Here is a 22,271-nt window from a genome sequence, read left to right on the forward strand (position 1 = left end):
TCGAATGTTCCCTTTGCATTTATTTTGCGAGAATAACAAAGAGAGATGGGACGATTGTCCCCTGGCAGCCCCCCCCCCCCAGCATCGGGCTTAATAACTCGGGCGATGACGCACACATGGGAAACCTCACACCACTCACGACGGTGCTCGCTCGCTTTAAGAAGAACCGGCGTGGACTTCCAAACTCTACCGGCGCAGAGTGTGCACCACAAAGTATGAGCTAGACGAGAATTCATACCCTTAACAGTCTGTGCAATATACCGTTGGCTTTAAAAAGAAAACAACTTAACGCGTGACAACTCTCGACAGCACGGGCGTCGAACGCGTCTCAATTATTACAAATATAGCACCTTGATATTGTTCACACACGGTCGCACCCCCCCTCCCGCCCAACGCTCCCACTCATGCAATATATCCCGCGTGTGAATGTCGAGCGTAAAATGTACATCAGTTCACCAAGTTCATTCATCTACCAACGATTCAATCGATAATTTACTGACAATGTATACGTATATATAAAACATAGAATTTAGAATAAAAATACTCTGGACAACAATGGCACTACACCGACTTGGGAAAATGTTGGAGTATAAAAAAAGCGTTGTTTGTTCCGTATAACATGTTTGCGTCGCATTGATATTCTGAACAGTAAAATTGCATAAGCATAAACCGAAATATGCAGTATTCCTGAATGTACCGTATACCGGTCATCTGTTTTTGACGTTCTGCTGTTAAATTTCTAAAACCATCTTAAAATCACAAATTAGTGGCACGTGACCATGGAATGATAACACGGCCTTGGCGTCATTTCACCAGGCACGCGTTAATAACCCCACCCCCCTCCGCTCCCTCCGTAGTCACCTGTCCGTCACAACTGAAACGAGGCCCGGTGAACGAGGCACTGACCAGTCCGGCGCTTTGTTTGACAGCACTCCCTGCTGGCACGGGATGGGCCGTGAGCTCGCATGAGTGAACGCGCTTCGCTGACCGAACGAGGAATCCTCCCTGTGGCATGAGGCCAAATTTCAGCCCGGATGCGATTTGTCTTATGTTTGTGTCTGAGAAAATGCCGTCAAAACACCCAGGCACCGGCATGTGCTGTCGTACGGAGATAAAGTGCCTGCATTATCTCAATTTATTGCGGTGGCTTTTAAGATTTTCTTCGTTTTATTGTGCCCTCTAAAACCTCACATTGTTTTTTTTCCCTCTCGTATCAACACAACATTTAACACAAAGGCTGTAAAATTTGCCCTGTGTGTGCCAGTTCTCAAAACGTTTCTTTTGTACCAACAGAAAATGAAAACATCATATAACAGCTCTCTAAAATTAATCATACGTCATATATGAACACTGTTTTATGAATGGCTTCTCCCACGCAGCTAATTCTTTGGTAGTTTTTTCAAGAAGAGACGATGGCGAGGGTGACATAGGCAGGGTGAAATGAGTACTTAGGACTGTGGAAAGTGTGGGTGCAAGTGGTACCATCACTTAATAACAATGACTCATTATTGAGTATTAGGTTTGGCCGCATAATGGATAATCCAGGAATTTCCTAATTGCGAAATTTGTTTGTGAAAGAGTTTTTAAAATTACAGGTGAGCTAAAACAATCATAATTGGCAAGTTAAACACGAGAACACGTGCCGATTGCATCTATTTTAACTATATCGGATGGTGAAAGATCTTAACGATGGAAATTGGGTCACATCATGAAGTGCCTGAACTCAAAAATCAATTATGAATAATGATATTGCCCGCGAAGATAAAAACCTTACGTGTCAAATCATAATAACGTGAAAAAAAATACCCCTGAAAGAAAAGGCACGCTCCATTCCGTCCTTGTTGACTGAGGGAATATCTCCCTCCGACTTGAGACAGTGGGCAAGAAGCCAAATGCTTAAATGTTTTACTCAGTAAAATTCATTTTTGATATTACCATAATCAAATAAATTTTGTCCTGTAAAATTTATATCCATCGTACGTACGACCAGTTTTTAAGAATGTTAAAACAAAACAAAGTAGCTCGATTGAGACAATGTAGCCGAGGGGATGGGGAAAAACAAACCAGATTCTGACTCGGGGATTAAACTGTGTTGTTTCTGTGCCCTATCCGCTCAGCTATAGTGTCCCCACAGGACAGTCACCGATTTTTTTCCAACTCAACATTTATGGCATTCCCTAAGCCCTGCCGTTAGCCCCCCCCACTCACCCCTGACTCCATCCCACTCCCCCCTCGCCCTCCCTCATGATCATGGAGTCAGTTAGGCAGCCCCCCCTCCCCACCACGCACTGCCCTCTACTAGTGAAGCGGTGGCATTGCCCATGACTGGAAGCGTGGGTCCCATCACGGTGGGGGTGAGAATGAGCTGTCCTCCTTGGAGGCCCCCCAGCCCTGAGCAGGAGGTGTGGGCAGGGGTCAGTGGCCGCCCCCTGCGTAGTGAGCCCCTGGTGCCTCATTACGGCGCTGCCAGCAGGCTGCCCACGCAGCCGTCCAGAGACGCGTCCAGCTTCTCCACGTAGTTGTGCAGGTCCTCCACGTGCTCCTCGCCAGGTCTGCACGCACCGCACGCACCACACACACCGCACGCACGGTCACTTTTGCACCTTGAGGGGAACGGTGGTGGCGGAGGTTTGGGTTCATCTTCTTGGTTCTTTCGGTAAAGTCACGTAGAAGGGAAGTAATAAAATAATAAAAATAAAACACAGCAAAACAATTCTCACGACGTTTCGGCCACAACGCAAGCAGCCGTCCTCAGGTGAAGAACAGGTCTGTCGAGAAGACAGAGTCTGAATGACAACCCCAGGCTTGGAGCATCTTTTTAAGCTGGGTTGGAGGGGGGAAAGAGCTTGACTTTACCGAAAGAACCAAGAAGATGAATCCCTGCAGTCACGAAAGCTTTAAATCGAGGTTTGGGTTGTTGGTGGAAGTGGTGGTGGCGAGATGTTAACTACCTCGCCTGGTACACAGGAGGTTGTGTAGTTTGTGTGTTCTCCCCGTGGTCACGTGAATTTTCCTCCAGCTCTCCCGGTTTTCCCTCCACATTTAGAAACATATATTTAGATAATTTGGCTGCTAAACATTTCCACGTGATAAGCCACTTCGTTGAGCTATCATTTGTGGCCAGGAGGTCCCTTCTGAAAAAGAGCTACATAGCTCAGTGGGCCGTACCTAGTAGAGTTTAGCTCATCGGTTGCGGCGGCACAGTGGTCAGTGGGCTGCGGTATGGACCCAGCGAACCGAGTTCAATTCTCGTTCACGGTGACCATCGATGACGATTGCCTGAAACAGTCCTGGGGCCTCCCCGCGGTCGACTCAGCTTCAAATGACTGCTTGGTGCCATGTGTAAGCATCGTCTCGATGCTGGTGGTGGTGACTGTGTTATTGTGTTTGGATTGTTGTTGCTGTTGGTGGTAGTGGTGATGGCGATAATGGTAAGTGGTGGTGGTAGTGAAGTTGATGCTGAGGAACTTAACCTCACTTATTTTTATTTTAATTGCCTTCAAACATCCTTTTTGAATGGGCCCCGGGCCCGTGGATGCCCTGGGACTTGTCGGTGCTCCCCCGGCTGCCCCAGCTTTCCCTGAGGCTCATTGTTGTTGGTGCTGGCGCATGGGTGCTTTGTTCAGGGTTGTGCCGGAGTGTTACTCTCTAACCTGACTGCCAATCTCCCTTCCACCCGAATGCAGTTGTATTCATTTGCATGAAGTATCTTGAGATGTGATTGCCCTTAGATGCTATGCGAATCGAAGTTGTTGTTTGTTGTTGCCAGTGCCGCTCACGTACCGGCGGATGTAGACGTTGGCGATGCAGCCGTTGAACCTGGAGGCAGAGGCCTCAGCGTAGCCGCCCAGGAAGTAGAGCTGCCTAGGGGCCTGGCGGCTCGCCCGCCTTCTCCGCGCCGTCTCCTTGTCCGGCTCGTACTTGTTGTCGACCGCCATTCGAACCCTGTTCACCCAGCCACGCCGAGGACCCCGCCGTGCAAGCAAACGCACACACGTGAACACACGTGAACACTCGGCATCTGCGGCAGTGGTGGAACGCTCTTCCTTCCGATATTCGGAAGCCACCGGAGCGGTGCAACTTTTTAATCTACTTAATTGAAGACTCATTTCTTTTTCACTGCTTTTTGTGTTTAGTTTGTTGTCCTTCCCCTGCACCTCCGATTAGCACGATTGTCTACGTGCCAAAGAGGTTCAACAGACAAACATACAAGTGCTCTGGTACACAGTATGCAGATGCAGTTTGTTGACTCTCTATTGACCTGTGTCAGTTTGTTAAAACATTGCACAAACATTCCAACCCCGTGATGAATTAAACAAATCGTTATATTTGGCTGCAACCTGCACAATCTCAAACATTTTAAGCCCACATGTCACTGATAGCAGACGAAGGAAAAGTTAAAGGTGCACGCCTGCAATTTACCACTGATGCCACTGCTGCCAAAAAGGCCTCCACTAGGAGGGGTACTAGAGACCCCTCGTCATGGAACTTTGGCAAGACGTATTAAAAGATGTGGGCGCACCCACACTTCACCCCACCGCACATGACCTGCCAATCGACCAACTGCGGCGCACACATTCATACCGCAGGGCGGACAGGAGGCGGCGGAGGAAATGTAATCAACCTGTACCATTGTTTCAACGGCCCTGCCACGACATTGAACCAGTTACCTCTGGGTTGCTAGTCCAGTGCGTTAACCATTATTCCCCCGCAGCATCTGTGGCCGTCTATTCTGGTGAAAGGGAATCAGGCGAAAGCAACGAATTGGGGGTCACTCACGTGTTGCCTTGGCGTGTGACTTTGACATAGTGGGGCAGGCCATCGCTAAACCCATTGGAGGCACTCCGTATGGTGATGGTACCGAGCTTCAGCTGCACGATGCCTGCTCCGACCATGGAGATCTGCAGGTCCTGCTCAACACGACAATAATAATAAGCACAATCGTATAAATCAGTACTTTTGGAATTAAAATGTTGTCATGATTCACGGATAAAAAGTCTGCCAAGAGGGGGTGACATTGCTGTGTAGTTTTACTCAATGAACAAATGTGCAAGGAATTTTCCATACGTGGCAACATTTGGACCGTGACATCGGCACACATGGCCAACTCTTTTCTGAATAATGTCGAGGGATTTTTTTTCCCTCGTCCACTGTGAATCAGGCGGCCGCATATTTATGGTTAATAAATCCGCAGTATTAACCAGGGCAGCCCCCACTGGACCTGAACCGCACTTCTGCGACAAGCAACAAACGCGCTTCATCCCGGCTTTGATCGTGACAATTCATATAAAATTGTAATTGTTGTGCAACTACCCTGGAACTCACGTATCCCTAAAAAAAATTGACTTGTAGTCTCAAAGGGTTGTCATCATTATCATCATCATCGTTCATCAGCCGTGATATAATCACTGCTGTATGAAGGCCTTCCCAAGTCGCCACCATCTCTCACGGCTACCGCGATCCAGCCGGCAACAACCTGCACGGGAGCCGATTTCATCGCTCCATCTCCCCACATGTGTGCCCCGTCTCATGAGTAACATAAAATAAACGAACGAAGGAGTGAGCACGCGCAAAGTGGACTCACCCTGTCGGCAGAGCCCATCAGGAGGCCGGAGGGACTCGTGGTTTTGAACGTCAACCCGCACTCAAAGTCGGTGGCATCGAAACCTTCGGGTTGGAATGACAGGTAACCTGTACCGGTGAAATCTGCACCACGGGAAACCTGCCGAGAACAATCGGGAGAGGGCACGCGCGTGCTGAGAATTAGCTTGGAGGCAGAACCTCATTGAGCTCAAGTAGGTAGAGGATGGCACGAAGAAATGAGAGTCTGCTTAATTATTTCAATATTCACGGGGGTCAGGAATGGCCATTCACTTAGACGAGAAGTGTGAAAAGATACTTGTAACGCGTCGCACAGAATTCACTCACTCTTAACCCAAAGGCGCGAGCAACAGCAGACAAGCGGGAAGGTAGCCAGGTGCGGTGCTATATATAGTAATATGTTTTCAGCCAATTAATGAGTGTTTACATGTGGGAGGAAACTGGAGCACCTGGAGGTAACCCATGCATGCGACGAGGCAACACTCTATCTCGTACAGATGGAACAGTTGCAAATCCACATTTGCCGCACCGCATTCTCCCAGACAGCCAGGGCACGGCACAGCAATGCTCAGAGGAAGGGAGTTTCGAAACATTTGTGCATGAGCCGCCTGCCCTTAGCCGCTGCGTCCACAGTGCTGGAGCACAGCGTAGCCACCACCGCCGCTGCCCGGCGAGATTACGGAGTGGCCAGGCTCGAGGGGGCAGCGCTCGTTCTCACCATGAAGTTGTCGTAGCAGCCGTAGATGATGCCCGACGTGGGGATCTGCTTGAGCGCAATAGCCGAGGTCATCACCTTCAGCGCCTTCATACAGCCCTTGTAGGACGTCTGCACCGGCAGGTATTGCTTGATGCTGCGGATGGGGACAAGGCCGCACGGGACCGACGGTGAACAAACGCGGAGTACAACCGTCGGCGAGCCAGCGGACCGCCACGCACCCGGTGCAACGTTTGCGCGTGGCGGATCCGTCATGTTCTATCAGCGCTCTCAAATCCGACCTCGTCACGCGCTGTAGCACGTTCTCAACATCGCACACAATCGTTCTCTTCTAAACCACGGTGAAGCCTTTTCCCGCATTTAAAGCGGTTTGCGCATTACTTTTGCCCGTGAACCTATTTGCGGCATGGTTTAACCATATATATATTTTTTTAATATACAAATATAGTTCACACATCTGCCTCAACGTCGGTCCCCTGGAGAGTCGGATATGTGACGTTGTACTGTACATGTACAGCCCTTCTTTGTCGATTAATTTCTGGATGAGGGCCTCCCCATGCAGTGCGGGCCACGAGGATTGTTTTTGACTGCTGCCCATCAAACCCACCTCACAGGCAGGAGCTCACCTGTCTGGGATTCGGTCCTTGGGAACCCCGCCGATGTAGGCAGTGTTCCCCACCACGCTCCACAGGGACTGGATCTCCGGGCTGAAGACGTCGAAGAATAGCCGCTCAGACTTGGGCCCCACGTTGAGGGAAACTTTGCTGACCGACTGGTACACGTTGAGCTGGATCTGTAAAGGGGTGTGCAACGCCCCGGGAGAGAAGGTGACGGAGCAGCCTGGGGTCCTGCATTTGGATGTTTGGCCAATTCCGTTAACGAGTGTTCACTTCAAACCTGAGAACTCGGAGAAAACCCAGCACGCAAGCAAGCAAGGGGATAACGCTCAAAGCTGTACGCACAATGATTCAAGAATCTATTTTCTGTATTGCCACATCTCCCATGGCCACCTCGCAGCCCAGCGGGTTCGGAGAGTTTCACAAATCCACGTGATCCACCGACCCCAGCATCGACCGTGCCGGACCACAGGCAACGTGCCACCATTTTCGGCTCGCGCTGTCCGGCGGCCGAGACGGTGAGACAAAGGCAGAAATGGATCGATCGCGCCGATAAAGGGAGTCATCGGAAGACAAAAGAATGCTTCCGAAGAGGCAAAAGATGGGGAAATATGGAGATCCATAAAAAAAGAGGTCATAAATCGGTGACCTCCCCCTCCACCCCTTGAAGGTAGCCTGTCCCTGAGCGTGGCTTGCGGGGGTCTCCTCCCGCCTTCGGGAGGTAGGACGTTGGATCAGGTAATCGATTTCATAAAAAGTATTCGATCACAGCTTTTCAACTTTTCGATTTAAAGCTTTCGTGACTGCAGGGATTCATCTTCTTGTTTCTTTCGGTAAAGTCACGTAGAAGGGAAGTAATAAAATAATAAAAATAAAACATAATAAAACAATTCTCACGACGTTTCGGCTACAACGCAAGCAGCCGTCTTCAGGTGAAGAATGAGACACTACCAAACTAGGAGCTTATATATAAGCTGCATTGGGGGTTGAAGAGCGCCTTAACAAAAAGAATGTGCATGTGAAGAGGAATTTAGCATATTCATGGAAAATGCGTAGGCGTTGGGCGGGGGGGTGTCAAAGTCATATTATGCCCATGCATTATGCAGGATCAGCAGCAACCAAGGGGGGTGCAGGGATTAGCAGTAACAAAGGAAAGGAATGTTAATGATATGTAGCTGCAGTTACTCAACAACCACGTAGAAAACTAAAGTATAAACTACATAAAAAACTAAAGTATAAACTGCATCGCACCATCAGTATACTTACTATACTCTATAATAAGCTGAGTTACTAACAGCAAGTAATACATTACAATTCTACCTCGTAAAAATTCTATAATATGCTTCCATCTAAACCTTATTCTCTTATATCACACGAGCATATACCGTACTATATACTGCCATAGATAAACCCAACATTAAATTATATACTGTATTGCTGTAAACCAACCTATATCTTATACATTTAATATAACACTATGTATTATTCTACACACCCTAATGTGTATCGAAATGGTTTATTACGTCCTTCCAATGATTGCTGAGCCAGAATCCATCTTCTCGGTTAAAATTGTCTCTGTGTTTGTATATGTGGATCGCCTCATGAACGAATCTCTCATGATAGCCAGATGGCTTGCAGAGAACCTCTGTCTTGGAGAAGTCGATATCATGTGAGCCCACTGAGTTGTAACAGTGATCTGCCACCTCAGCCGTGGCAGATCACTGTTACAACTCAGTGGGCTCACATGATATCGACTTCTCCAAGACAGAGGTTCTCTGCAAGCCATCTGGCTATCATGAGAGATTCGTTCATGAGGCGATCCACATATACAAACACAGAGACAATTTTAACCGAGAAGATGGATTCTGGCTCAGCAATCATTGGAAGGACGTAATAAACCATTTCGATACACATTAGGGTGTGTAGAATAATACATAGTGTTATATTAAATGTATAAGATATAGGTTGGTTTACAGCAATACAGTATATAATTTAATGTTGGGTTTATCTATGGCAGTATATAGTACGGTATATGCTCGTGTGATATAAGAGAATAAGGTTTAGATGGAAGCATATTATAGAATTTTTACGAGGTAGAATTGTAATGTATTACTTGCTGTTAGTAACTCAGCTTATTATAGAGTATAGTAAGTATACTGATGGTGCGATGCAGTTTATACTTTAGTTTTTTATGTAGTTTATACTTTAGTTTTCTACGTGGTTGTTGAGTAACTGCAGCTACATATCATTAACATTCCTTTCCTTTGTTACTGCTAATCCCTGCACCCCCCTTGGTTGCTGCTGATCCTGCATAATGCATGGGCATAATATGACTTTGACACCCCCCCGCCCAACGCCTACGCATTTTCCATGAATATGCTAAATTCCTCTTCACATGCACATTCTTTTTGTTAAGGCGCTCTTCAACCCCCAATGCAGCTTATATATAAGCTCCTAGTTTGGTAGTGTCTCATTCTTCACCTGAAGACGGCTGCTTGCGTTGTAGCCGAAACGTCGTGAGAATTGTTTTATTATGTTTTATTTTTATTATTTTATTACTTCCCTTCTACGTGACTTTACCGAAAGAAACAAGAAGAGCTTTTCAACTTTTAGCCGGTTAGCTGACGAGAATCTTCCCCCCCCACTCGCACTGAGTTTCACCGTACCGCATAGTAGTCCTTCTGGTGGACCTTGATGACAGACGAATACTTGGGCACCACGGGGCCAGCGCCAAAGTCAAAGACGAAATGCAGCTGCCCGTTGTAGATGGACAGGCACATGAACTTGTTCTGAGAAAAGGCAGAAATAGGACGCGACACGAGTTAAATTCGTAACGCTTCGAGTCACCGTGTTGTTCTTTGAAACGTGCGGAGCGTATCTACTTTGTTTCATAACGCGGCTAAGGAGTAGCGGCAGCTGCAGCTTAATGCGGAGCTTTCGTGGTTCGAAGCCCATGGCCGCCCTGGTGAGCACTCCGGGTCTGTCTTCGGGCCTTGCTCTTTTCCCATTATATCTCACCTCTGGAAGCTGTCATTTCTTAATTTAACTTTAACACTTCTTCACCGACGACACCCAGATTTTCTTTTCCTTTAACCCGGACCTTTCCTCCCGCATATCCACCTGCTTAACGACTGTCCAATCCTGAATGTCACGCAACATCCTCTCCATCAATCCTTCTAACACTGAAATCCTTTTCTTCCCTTCTCCCCGCTCCCCACCACCATCTCATTCCCTCTCTTCTCCCTCACTCCTTCTGTCTCTTTTACTCGCAACCTCGGGGTCACCTTCAACTCCTCCCCTTCCCTCTCCAACCGCACCTATGCCACTGCCCGCACTCGCCGCTTTCACCTTTTCAATGTTCGCAAAATCCGTCCCCCATCTCACTCTCTGCTGCTAAGCTCCTGGTTCACTCTCTTATTTGCACTCACCTTGACTACTGCAATTCTCTCCTGCTCAGCCTGCCTGCCTACAACCTTCACTCCTCTCTAAAGGATACAAATTGCCTCAGCCCGGATCATTTTTAACCTTCCCCACAATTCCCACACTTCTGCGCTACTTTCCCATCCCCACTGGCTCCCTGGCTACTATCGCTGTCCGTTTAAAAATGTTCACTTTTAAGTCAAAAAAATCCCTCCACGGTCTTGACCCACAATACCTTGCTTCTCTAGCCTCTCACTGCTCTTTCCCATCCCACCCTCTACGCTCTCCCAGTCTCCACCGTCCCTCCCCCGTGCCTCTTCCTCGCACTGTGCCCAAAACGTTGGGCCAACGTTTTGGGCAAACGTTGCATGCTTGCTGGGTGATTGCGAGGCGAGCCGGAGTGGTTGTTCGACAAAAAAAATGGGCGCAGCACAATCTTCGCCTACGTCTTTCTCCATGAAGAGCAGGATGCCGTCATCCATCGACGTGCGGATGTCGAAGTCAAAGTTGTAGCGGCTGCCGCTGGCGTCCACTGGCACCTCGGCGTACCCAGTGCCGTCGAAATAGTACGTCTGTGGGTTCACTTCCGGCGAGTCCTTGTAGCTGTGGTGCGAGAGTGTGGGGTGTGGTGGCACAATGCATTATCGTCATCATCGTCATCATCGTCGTTGCTTAATATTCACACCGTGCCTCCCGTCCAATTAATCTCAAGGTGCACTGCGGCAGGGGACCCCCCAGTGGCAGCTGTCTCTGTGTGAGACGAGGTAAACGCAGCACCGGTCAGCCAGTAGGGTTCAGTCTGCCAGCCTATGGGGGCGATGTTGCATGTTTACCAAACAAGCAGTTTATGAGTAATTCATCAAATTCGAACCGTGGTGCCAGAAAATACATCTCTATTCATTTTCGGGAGAAAAAAAAAATCTTGGGGTCTTTAACATTCACTGCAAAACGGTGGGCGTGCACTCTATGGCTAGCACGCCCGCAGTGTTAACCAAGGCGGCCGATGTGCTTGAACCGCGAACCCCCTGTGTTAAGCGGTGAATGTGCCGTCGCTGGGCCACGTCACCGCCTGGAAGCACTCGCTTACAGACCGTCCACTCGGGCCTGGCATTAGGGGTGCGCGCCAGAGACGGCCGCCCAGATGGCAAAGCTGTCAGGGGCACAGTCAGTCTATGAGTAGGGAGCAGTCTGTGTTTCGTGCCCAGTTTGACGGACGCGTCACTAAGCCTGCAGTAAACAGGTAACGCCGCGAATATAAAGATCCCCTGTATAGCCTTAACAGATTGTTGGGCCAAGTGCTGTTCGCGAGCACCTATGAAGGCTGGCACGGCACACGAGGGGGTGGGTGGCCAGCACCACGCCTTTGGCTCCTGAGTGGCAATGTTTACACATCGTACCTGGTACTCATTTGAGGCTGAGTTGACCTAGAGGAGGCCCAGGACCGGTTCAGATAATCGTCACCGGTGTTGGCCATGAGTGGGAATTGAACTCGGGTCGCCGGGTTCGTAGCGCAGCCCGCTAACCGCGGCACTGCCAAGTGGAACCACTTACCGCTTGGCTGGATTATCGGTGACGGTGTTCATGAAGTACGTCTTCTCGAAGTTGTAGAGACTCGTTATGTTCTCGTTAATGGCGGCCAGCTCCAGGTTCCCCACAAAGTTCGGCAGAGACAAGGCCGCGGGCAGCTGCACAAAGGGGAACAAAAACATTCTCAGCCTTCGTTTGGAATGTGTGTAGGCCACAGGCAATTGTAGACATAATATGAGAAAAACAATTTTTTACATGTAATTTGATTAAAAAATGTTTTTGTCTTTTGTTCAATTTTATTCCAGCTGTGGTGCTCATTTGAGCAGGATATCATTTTGAGTCATTATTATGGTTCAATCTTGAATTTGAAGCTTTGGTGACTGCAGGAATCCATACTCTCACATTAACAGCCACTTCTGTGCCCTCGTTTAGGAGGCCGCTCTCCTATCTTACAGTTACATGCTAATTCCTCACATAAACATCACTAGCCCCGGCCACTTCTTTATAACCCTTGAGCTACACCCATTTCAAACCTTTTAAAACAGTCTGCCTCAGCAGCCGACCATGCTTTTCCACCTGATGATGGACGCTTGTGTTGCACCCTGAAACGTCGTGATTTATTTTATTTTATACCTACGTGACTTTACCGAAAGAATCAAAGAGTATTATTATGGTTGTTGTTGTTACCTGAGCACCAGCAGGAGCACCGCCCACATACAGCACGGTGTTGGCCGGGTCCAGGTCCAGCAGGTAGTCCTTCCGGCTAGCGACAGACATGGTCTTGAATATCCGCTTGTCTTGACGAAACTCTGCCTGGGCGTGCTCATAGATCCTACATCAGGTCACGGAAGAGGGGGGCCAGAGGAGTCCACATGTCAATGGCAGGTTATCACGAGGGTCCAGCCCTGAAATTAACTGCTCACTGGCAAAATGGCCTCCTGTAGCGTAATTTGGCCTACTTTATTAAAACTATGTCTAAACTATTAAACACATTTTTTGTATTTTACCAGGTAAGGCCCACTGAACGATGGAGCTCTTTTTCAGAAGGAACCTGGCTGTGTACAGCGTGACTGCGAGTGTGCTCGCACGCCACTCACCGCTCGAATCTCACGTAGGTGAAAGCCTTAGGGTTGATGATGGCGTCGGGCTCGGGGAACCGTAGGAAGGTGTCACCGATGCCCAAGTTGTACACAAACACCACCTTCTTCTTCTCCAGGAAGGCTCCTATGTAGTCACCCAAATCCTGAGAAACGCAAAGACACGCACAGCAGAGTGTTCATCCATTACCACGATGCACGGGGAATTAATTTAATTAATGCTAAGAGCGAGCTGTGATAGTCCATTCATCATCTATCTCTTATATATATATGTGTTGAACTTCTTCTGCACAGGATGTAGCCAACCGTGCTGATCGAAGATGTGGGATAGGGACAATAATCTAAACACAAAAAGCAGTTCTCAAGAAATGACTTTTCAATCGAGATGATTTAAAAGTGCATAGCTCCCAGTGGCTTCATAATATCGGAAGGAAGAGCATTCCAGACGGCCGCAGAAGCGCATCTTAAAGCGCGCGATGCAGTGACGGTGTTCGTTCGATGGTTAGCCAAAAGCCGCTGCTGTGAAGATGACCGGAGTTTGCGTGATGGTGTTTGCTCCTTGGCGAGACCAGCAAGGTGATACACACAGCAGAGTGTTCATCCACTAACACGACGCATGGGGAACTCATTGAATGCCTTCTAACAGTGAGCTGTGGTAGTATATTCATCATCATCTATCTCTGAAGCGCAACTGTCGTGGGAACAGCAAAGACGCCTCGGCTGTTACCTCTGTCTCTCTGTCTCTACGAGTGCCTGTCCGTCGCGATCTTGGTCAGGTGCTGGTGTCGGCTTATCCACGCGCGTGATTGCATTTGTAATTCAATTTATTTGGGGTCATCCTCTACTGATTTTATTTTATTTTATCATGTGCGCTGTAGTATGATGTTGGATATTCCTCAGTCCATTTAGTGATGTCTAAAAGCCCAGGTTTGTCTGGGTTTCCTATTTTTCTCCTGTCAAATTTTTTCCCTTAGTTCACGAGATCAGAAGTGTATTTCCTTATTGCCCGTGAGATTGTGTCTGCATTCCGCGTGAAATTGTGTTTGCCAAGTCTGATATTTTTATGCACCGACAAGGCCAAACCCACTGAATGGTATTTTTATCTTTTTTCATGAAATAAAATTTCTGCCTCAGCCGTTTATTGAATATTATTTAGTGCATCGGTCTCTTGGCCTTCTGGAATGATATTAACCAGTATTAACCAGCAGCCTGGCTTTGTCAATGAGAAAGCCGAAACTGGTCCAGAGTTTGCTCGCTCAAACAACTGCTGATGGATAACATCTGGAAAGCCAATTTGGTCGATGGACAAATTCCAATTTATATGTCGAGAGAGAAAATGGGGCTTCTGCTTACATATGCCGACAACACACAATGCAAACGTGGTATAGAACAAAAAAAGACAACATCAATGAGACAAAATGTACAATAACGTGTTTAACAAGCATGACACAAGTCGTCAATATGCGCTGAGTTGGGCAAACAGCGAGCTGTCCTCTCAACGAGTGCCGGCCGCAGTGCAGTGAAGGTGCCTATGGCTGATGGGAAGACGGGACACTCACCGCCTGGCGCTTTCTGCGACCTCCATCCTGTGGATTCAAAAGAGATCGCGACGTCAGAGACCAGGGCTCTTAAGGCCGTGCCGCGCTATGGGACATCCTGTCAGTCACACGGCCTCCCAGTAGTCCAGCGCTATATGGTGAATACACAACACGGAATGAACCAGGGGAAACCACGATGCTCCGCACCAGTGTGTGCGGTGTGTGGCGTGCTGTGCGGCGCGTGCGGTGTGTGCGGTGCGTTCGGTGTGTGGTGCACTGTGCGGTGCATGCGGTGTGTGGCGTGCCGTGCGGTGCATGTGGTGTGTGCAGTGTGTGCGGTGTGTGCGGTGCGTGCGGTGTGTCGCGTGCTGTGCGATGTGTGGAGTGCTGTGCGGTGTGTGCGGTGTGTGCGGTGCGTTCGGTGTGTGGTGCACTGTGCGGTGCATGCGGTGTGTGGCGTGCTGTGCGATGTGTGGAGTGCTGTGCGGTGTGTGCGGTGTGTGCGGTGCGTTCAGTGTGTGGTGCACTGTGCGGTGCATGCGGTGTGTGGCGTGCTGTGCGATGTGTGGAGTGCTGTGCGGTGTGTGCGGTGTGTGCGGTGCGTGCGGTGTGTGGTGCATGCGGTGTGTGGCGTGCTGTGCGGTGCATGTGGTGTGTGCAGTGTGTGGCGTGCTGTGCGGTGTGTGCGGTGCGTGTGGCGTGTGCGGTGCTGGGTGTGTTTGAGCCTCACCGTTTTTTTGCCGAGGTAAAAGAGGAAGCGGCTGTCGTCACCAGTGGTGTCGTCCCCGCGCGCCGGATCCGCGTCCAGGAGGTAGAGCGCCACCGAGGTGTAGGGCCGTAGCTCCTCGAGGGGCGACCCGAGCCGCACATTCACCCCAGAAGTGCCGTTGAACTTCATCGGCACCTTCGCCTGTGGATGCACGCGGAGCCCAGCGGTTCAAAACCTCTCTAGTAAAACACCTAAACACTCATTCATGGACCAATCACAACTTCATATATAGAGGACCGCAGAGCTTGGAGGGGGGGGTATAGATTTTCGTGCCGGTTCACTGCCTCCAGGCTGCCTGTCCCGCTTGTCAACACCAATGACGATTATGTGAACCAGTCTTGGGCCTCCCCTAGGTTTACTCAGCCTCAAATGAGTACCTTGTGTGGTGTATAAACACTGGAAAGACAAAGGTGGCCAGGCGTGGTGTTGGTCATCCATCCCCTCGTGTGCCGTGCCGGCATAAGGCTATACGGGGGGGTTATTTGTGGTCCATAGCATTTCACGAACTGTGTTACAATCCCAGAACCCGGGTTTGACACTCAGCTCACGGCATTCCCCGAGTGGCAAATGGTATCTGAACACGTCCTGGGCCTCCCCTGTATCAACTCAGCCTGAAAAACAAGCACCTGATGCAAAGCGTAGAAATCAGCTGTTTTCCAAGACAGAGGCGAGCCCGGGTTACGGTGCTGGCCACACTGAGCCCCGTCCTGTGCCCTGTCCTACCTTCACAGGCGCTCGCCAACTGCGAGGCCAAAACGTTCTCGCGCCGCACTCACCAGGCTGGCCGAGTGCCGCGCCGCCTCGATGATCTCCCGAATGTTGCTCAGATTCCCGGCGACGTCCGCGCTGATGTTCTTGCCCTCCAGCTCGGCCAGCTTCTTCAGGAGCTCGGGCACCAGGTCCGTCAGGTCATTCACTGCGGACAAAGCAAGGCCGAAGATTCCACCGACGGCGACCGCAGCGATGACGACTGAACACCGAGGGATGTTGTACGTGTGCGTGTGTGTGTGTGTGTTGAATTTCTTTTGCATACCGTACGCAGGCATCAGCGCTTATAGGAGCTGCGCGGGAATGACAACAAGCTGAACCCAAAAAGCAGTTCTCAAGAAATGAGTTTTCAATTTAGCATGGTGGTGTAGTGTATAGGTGGTGTAGTGTGTATGAGTGCTGTGTATAGTGTAGTATGTAGTGTATTGTGCACTGTATTGTATAGTGTAGTGTATGTATGTTGAACTTCTTTCGCACCGTACGTAGCCAACTGTGCTAATCGAAGGTGTGGGGGAAGGACAACAAACTAAATGCTAAAAGCGGTTTGAAAATAAATGAGTCATCAATGCAGATGATTTAAAAGTGTGTAGCTCCAGCGGCTTCCTCAGAAACGTTGACATCAACTCGAACGGAACATCGGACACTGCGGCGGTGTCTCGGTCACCGGTTCGATCTCCCGGCAGCGGTAGTTGAAACAATGGCGCAAGTTTCTTAAAAATGCCCTTCGCCTCCCTGTCCACCCAACAGCATTACGAGGGTAAGCCACAGTTTGTTGACGAAAGATTTGGTGATTCTGCTGAGTTGGCACTGGTGCACGAGCAGGAACAATAATAATAATAAACTCAATACATTCGTCAATAACACTATGACAACAACAGGGAAGATAATTAAATAGCCGATGTTTTGGGAAATGGACTTTCTAAACGTCACATGGAGAGGTCATCGCCTTAATATCTCAGACCCCTCTGTGTGCTCTCTGGACTCTCTACGTGTTATGTGTATACACTATTGTTAAGCCAGTTTTCTTGAAACACGTGTCGACTTATTTGTCCGTCGAGTTACAGGTTGCACGTGGAAGGATCAAGCGTGGGTGCTCCCACCTTCATGATGCGTAGCCAGGGTGAAAGAGTAGGCCAAAATACCCCCTGGAAGGGGCTTCGTAGGGGGCTCTCTAGCAGGCGTGAGAGAGGAAAATTGCAGGGCTGAGCTTTTACCTTTACCTTTGACCTACACTGTGCTGGCTCACGTCGCCGCCCCAGCGGCGGCTCGAGATTCCAGGTCGGGGAGGATTCTGTAATCAAGGCTCCATTCAGCCGGGTCAGTCCCAGTCGGCGGCCCGTAAAATGTTTCGCCACTAACGACACCACATCCAGTATAACTCTCTCTCTCTCTATCTATGGATGCGATCTCACTGGAAGTTCATGTCCCAGTTTTCCCGCGAGGGAGACCCGCGGCCAGATTTGTTTAGATTTCGAAGCGACTTTCACTGGGCGACCATCGCCGTTGACGACTGCCCTAAAAATCGCCTCGGGGGGGCAGCGCCCGGCTCAACCCGGCCGCGCCGCGGCGACTCACCCTTCTTGGTGGCCTCGATGAAAGCGAGCTGGAAGCCCTGGCTGTCGACGGCGCCGCTTTTTATCTTCTCGGCCAGCTTCTTCGCCTCCTCGAGGATGCTGTTGGCCTCGTTCTCCGTGCTCATGGCCAGGTCTCCCGCGGCCTGCGCGTCCTCCTTGGCCTTGCGGAGCACCTCGTCAATGTTGCCTGCGAGACGAACGCACGTCGGTTGGTTCGTTTGGAACAAATATCTGGACACCTCTCCCTGTTTGTCATGAAACCAAGTTTTAATTTGGAGCACTTGCAAACCCATGGATGCGGATATCACAAAGGTACCTCTGAGTTCCTTTCAAGTGTTCTCTGGTCCACACCACAAGAGGGCATCATTGTGAAACCCACTCTGCTATGGAGAGTAAGGGTTGTAGTCTGAAAGTTAAAATAATATTTTTAAAATGTTTAGGGCTAGTGTTAAGCCAAATTAGGTGCGTTACCAAATTTAATGTGATGGTGTTTTTTGTAGTCATTGGTGACTGGGCTTAAGCCATCAACTCACTACACTTGAGAAGTAGGTTTAATCAGAGGTGGCTGCCTGGATTAGAACCCAAGATCTCGGCGGTGTGAGGTCAGCGATCTGACCTCTGAGCCACCGGGCCACTTCCTGTTGTTATACATTTGCTGAATGGCTGCTGTGTGCCCCAATGGGATTCCATTACGCACCTCTTATCAAACAATTCTTTGCACACGGCCAAGCGGTACGTGCATTGCAGAGGTTCGCAGGTCGAACCCTGAAGCTGCCCTGGTTAATACCACGGGATATTTTAACTCTATAAATACGCGGTCTCTGCTTCACAGTGGAAAACAGAGGTCCCATGACGTTATTCGATGGCATCATGGTCCAGATTTCCCGAATTTGGCCTAATTGGGTGAAACCCCAGAGCAACATCTCCCCATACTGGAGGACTAAACCCGTCTGTAACGCACAGTGCCTTTGTGATTGCATCTTGCTACGAGAATGCTGAGAACACCAAAGGTACATTAATTATTACGGCTTCAATCCGCATATCCATTTCGCCGCCCTGTAAAGAAAGGGGCGTGTGTTCGTGCTCCCTGATCATTTGGTACAAAATCGGGCTGTGGACAAGTGGTGGCTGTGCCCTACCTCGGTTCACCATGGCCAAGTCCTGCTTGGCGCGCTGCAGGGCATCCGTCAGAGCCTTCAGCTTGTCCTTAGCCGTGTTCACGGTGTCCTTGATTCCCTGCAGCTTCTTATCCAGGTCTGTGCACGGGAGGGCAAGCAATCGGCACGGCTGTAAGACGACGACCACGTGTGTATGCATGCATGTATGTGTACCTACGCACATACGTGTGCAAACGTGTATCGCATGTGCAGAATTCTAATTTGATAGTTTATTGAATCTCTCTCTCTACGCATGCTCGCATAGAGAGAGAACTTCTTGCGCAATGGCTCACCCTTAATCGTCCCTTGTTTGTCCTCGATCTTCTTCTTGAGTGTCTCGCTCGCCTTCTTCGAATCGGCCGCCTTCTTCGGGAGGTTCTCCCGCTGTACGTCCTGCCAAATGGGAGTCAGTAGGGGTCAGGGGTCAGCGGAGGTCAGGGGTTTTCACATCAATGGCTGCAAAGGCTTCTGGGAAAACGGCGGCTCGCTGGGTGCCACCCGTGCCACGACCACGTAGGCTGAGTTGCTCGTAAGGTAACCGCAGCTCCTGCCGTGGATGCCACCACTGTGACTTGCAACTGCTTCCTTCCTTTTGCTAGATTTCATTGTACAGCTGACACTGAACCAACAGGGTCCACTCATACAGGATTCCTAACAGCAAATAAAACTCAACACGTTCTTCAATATAACACTGTGTGGTCTTTAAAAAATATATATATATAAAAAACAGGCGACATTTTGGGGCAGTGACCTTTCTTATGTCATGATTTCTCAGCCCAGACCTACCATAAATACATCCAACTCGGGTGCAGGATATATAAAGCAAACATAAATAACGGCATAGCAGTGAAAACCTATCACCTCGGTGACGATAAAACAAGACAAATATTTGTTGTCATCCTCTCAGTCCAGCACGCTGGTCAGTACAGGCAGGAGGGAAAAGGACATGGAAGCAAGACGAGGGAGCAAAGAAGTACATTACAACTATGGACGATCTTCTTGGTTCTTTCGGTAAAGTCACGTAGAAGGGAAATAATAAAATAATAAAAATAAAACATAATAAAATAATTCTCACGACGTTTCGGCTACAACGCAAGCAGCCGTCTTCAGGTGAAGAATGGAACAGTGTTTCATTCTTCACCTGAAGACGGCTGCTTGCGTTGTAGCCGAAACGTCGTGAGAATTATTTTATTATGTTTTATTTTATTTTATTATTTCCCTTCTACGTGACTTTACCGAAAAAACCAAGAAGATGAATCCCTGCAGTCACGAAAGCTTTAACTCGAAACTATGGACGAGGTCGCACTGTGCCCTGCTGTCCACCAGGCAGCCCCACAAAGTCGCGAGAATGCGTTGTGAACGCACTGATTCACCACGGACACAACGCGCTGACCTGCTCGGCCTTCAGTGCAGCCTGCAGCGCTTGGTCGGCAGCCTCCTCCGTCTCCTTCAGGGCCTTGATGATGTCCTCGTAGGCCTTGGACGCCAGGATGGCCTTCTGGATGTACTCGTTCTGGTCGATGTCCTTGAGCAGCCTGGGGACGAGCACGAAGGGACATGTAACTGCGTGTACAGGTGGAGGCTTGCCTAGATGCCCTGGCAACACCACCACCACACTGCAGGTCAAAACACTTCTCTTCCCACTTCTTGACCCTCACACCGCTCAAGTCTGGGACTCCCTCCCACCATCTCTTATCTGTATGCATGAATGTTGAACTTCTTTCACACCGTACGTAGCCAACCATGCTAATTGTGGGTGCGAGGGAAGGACAACGAACCAAATACAAGGAGCGTATCAACGCTTAACTATCCCATCTACGATTGTGTTGTTCTGCTGGCCGAATGGGAACTTGGACTTTTGGCCCTAGACTTCAGCAACCGTGAGATGGTAAAACAAAAAAACCGCACCGCTTGAGGTTGTCGGCGAGCTCCTGCAGGCGCTTGGCATGCTCCTCCGCTCGCCGGACCAACGGCTCCTGTGCCGCGCCCTCCGCCATCTTCTCCACCTTGTCCCGGAGTAGGTTCTTGGCTCCATCCACCTCGGCCGACAGCTTCTCATACTCCTGCGCACGGGAGGGCAGGGACGGGGGGGGGGGCACAAACGCTCGCCTGAGGGGGGAGAACGCGGCGGGGCAGAGCGGTTTAGCGGCACTGGGTTCGTGCCACCCACGAACGCAATTTCCTTCGTTTCATCGAGCCCACGGCGACTCGCTAAAAGACACAATACTTATCGGTCCCTGCAAGCAACTTAGCCGCAACAACCGCGCCAATAAAGAGGAGCTATATTTTTGGCCTGCCAACTCTTTCTAATTTCGTGTCCGTCGAACGGCGGTTTCCGGTCATTGTTGCCGCGGCAACGGTATTCCGCGACGCACTGCAACTCGATCGGCACGCCATCTGCGTCCTCGCTGGCGCGGCAGCGGCGCGGGTGACCCACCACTCGGGACGCCTCCAGCAGCTGAATCATCTGGTAGGCCTGGCCGAGCACGTTCTCAGCGTCGGAGAGGGACTTGTTCGCCTCGCCCGCCGCCTGCCTCACGTCCTTCACCTTTTGCTGCTCGCAAGACACGGGGGCGGCCGCGGCGGTTACACGCGCGTGCCATCACAGTGCACGCTCGCGACAATAACGACGCCGCCGGAGACGACAACGACGACGGTGACTTTTTCACGGTCAAAATTCCCCCAATACAAAACAACGGGAGGGCCCGCCCAATACAAAACAACGGGAGGGCCCGCCCCCCCCCCCCATCCCCTTATCTGAACGTCTTGCCGGCTTGCGCGAGCAGCAGCACCGCACGCCGATCGTCGGCCTCACCTGGTTGCGGTCTAGGGCGGCCTGGTTGGCCTTGTTGAGGGTGTTGGCGTGGTTGGTGAGGTTGCGCGCGGCGTTGATGGACTCGAGCAGGTCAGGCCAGGACGCGGTCGTACTTCTCCAGGTTGTCGTGCGCCACGCTGGCCCGGCTCGCCAGGTCCTTCAGCGGCTTGGAGAACTCCTTCCGCACGCGACTCATCACTGCACGCGGCGATGGGAAGACCAAAACAAATCGTAACTTAATATGAATTTTTTTAAATCAAGTATATGTATGTTGAACTTCTTTCGCACCATATGCAGCCGACCGTGGTGATCGGAGGTGCCGGGGCTAATCAGAGGTGCGGGGAAAGGCCCACTGAGCTATGTAGCTCTTTTTCAGAAGTGACCTGGCCACAAATGATAGCTGCAACGAAGTGACTTATCGTGTGGAAATTTATAGCAGTCGAATACTCTAAACGCGTGTTGATTATAAATTTGGAGGACCTGGTGAAAAATCCACACCACCACTGGGAGAACATGCAAACTCCAAATATACAGGCGTCAAGGTCGGGATCAAATCCATGACCTCCTGTATACCAGGCGAGGTAGTTAAAACCTTTTGAAGCCTTAACTCTCAGGCGAATATATAGTGATGGAGTTGGCCAGAGTCAGATAAAATAGCGTTAAAGTGAAAATA

General features: G+C 49.9%; 1 protein-coding gene across 1 annotated transcript in view; it reads right to left on the reverse strand.

Annotated features, from left to right (window-relative positions):
- LOC133344152 (laminin subunit alpha-5-like) overlaps positions 1-22,271 on the reverse strand; it is a 93,597-nt gene continuing 71,326 nt past the window's right edge. The window contains 22 exon segments of the mRNA XM_061554153.1: positions 1-2,552; positions 3,784-3,945; positions 4,780-4,910; positions 5,585-5,722; positions 6,320-6,452; positions 6,943-7,109; positions 9,600-9,722; positions 10,800-10,956; positions 11,905-12,038; positions 12,568-12,712; positions 12,978-13,123; positions 14,537-14,563; positions 15,246-15,425; positions 16,061-16,200; positions 17,628-17,813; positions 18,766-18,882; positions 19,077-19,176; positions 20,177-20,318; positions 20,692-20,846; positions 21,221-21,337; positions 21,599-21,691; positions 21,693-21,796. Coding sequence (XP_061410137.1) covers positions 2,456-2,552; positions 3,784-3,945; positions 4,780-4,910; positions 5,585-5,722; positions 6,320-6,452; positions 6,943-7,109; positions 9,600-9,722; positions 10,800-10,956; positions 11,905-12,038; positions 12,568-12,712; positions 12,978-13,123; positions 14,537-14,563; positions 15,246-15,425; positions 16,061-16,200; positions 17,628-17,813; positions 18,766-18,882; positions 19,077-19,176; positions 20,177-20,318; positions 20,692-20,846; positions 21,221-21,337; positions 21,599-21,691; positions 21,693-21,796 — 2,894 coding nt within the window. The 3' untranslated portion in view covers positions 1-2,455.

Source organism: Lethenteron reissneri, chromosome 19 (assembly GCF_015708825.2).
Source record: "Lethenteron reissneri isolate LAM-NWPU_2019-01 chromosome 19, ASM1570882v1, whole genome shotgun sequence".
Classification (NCBI taxonomy): Eukaryota; Metazoa; Chordata; class Hyperoartia; order Petromyzontiformes; family Petromyzontidae; genus Lethenteron; species Lethenteron reissneri.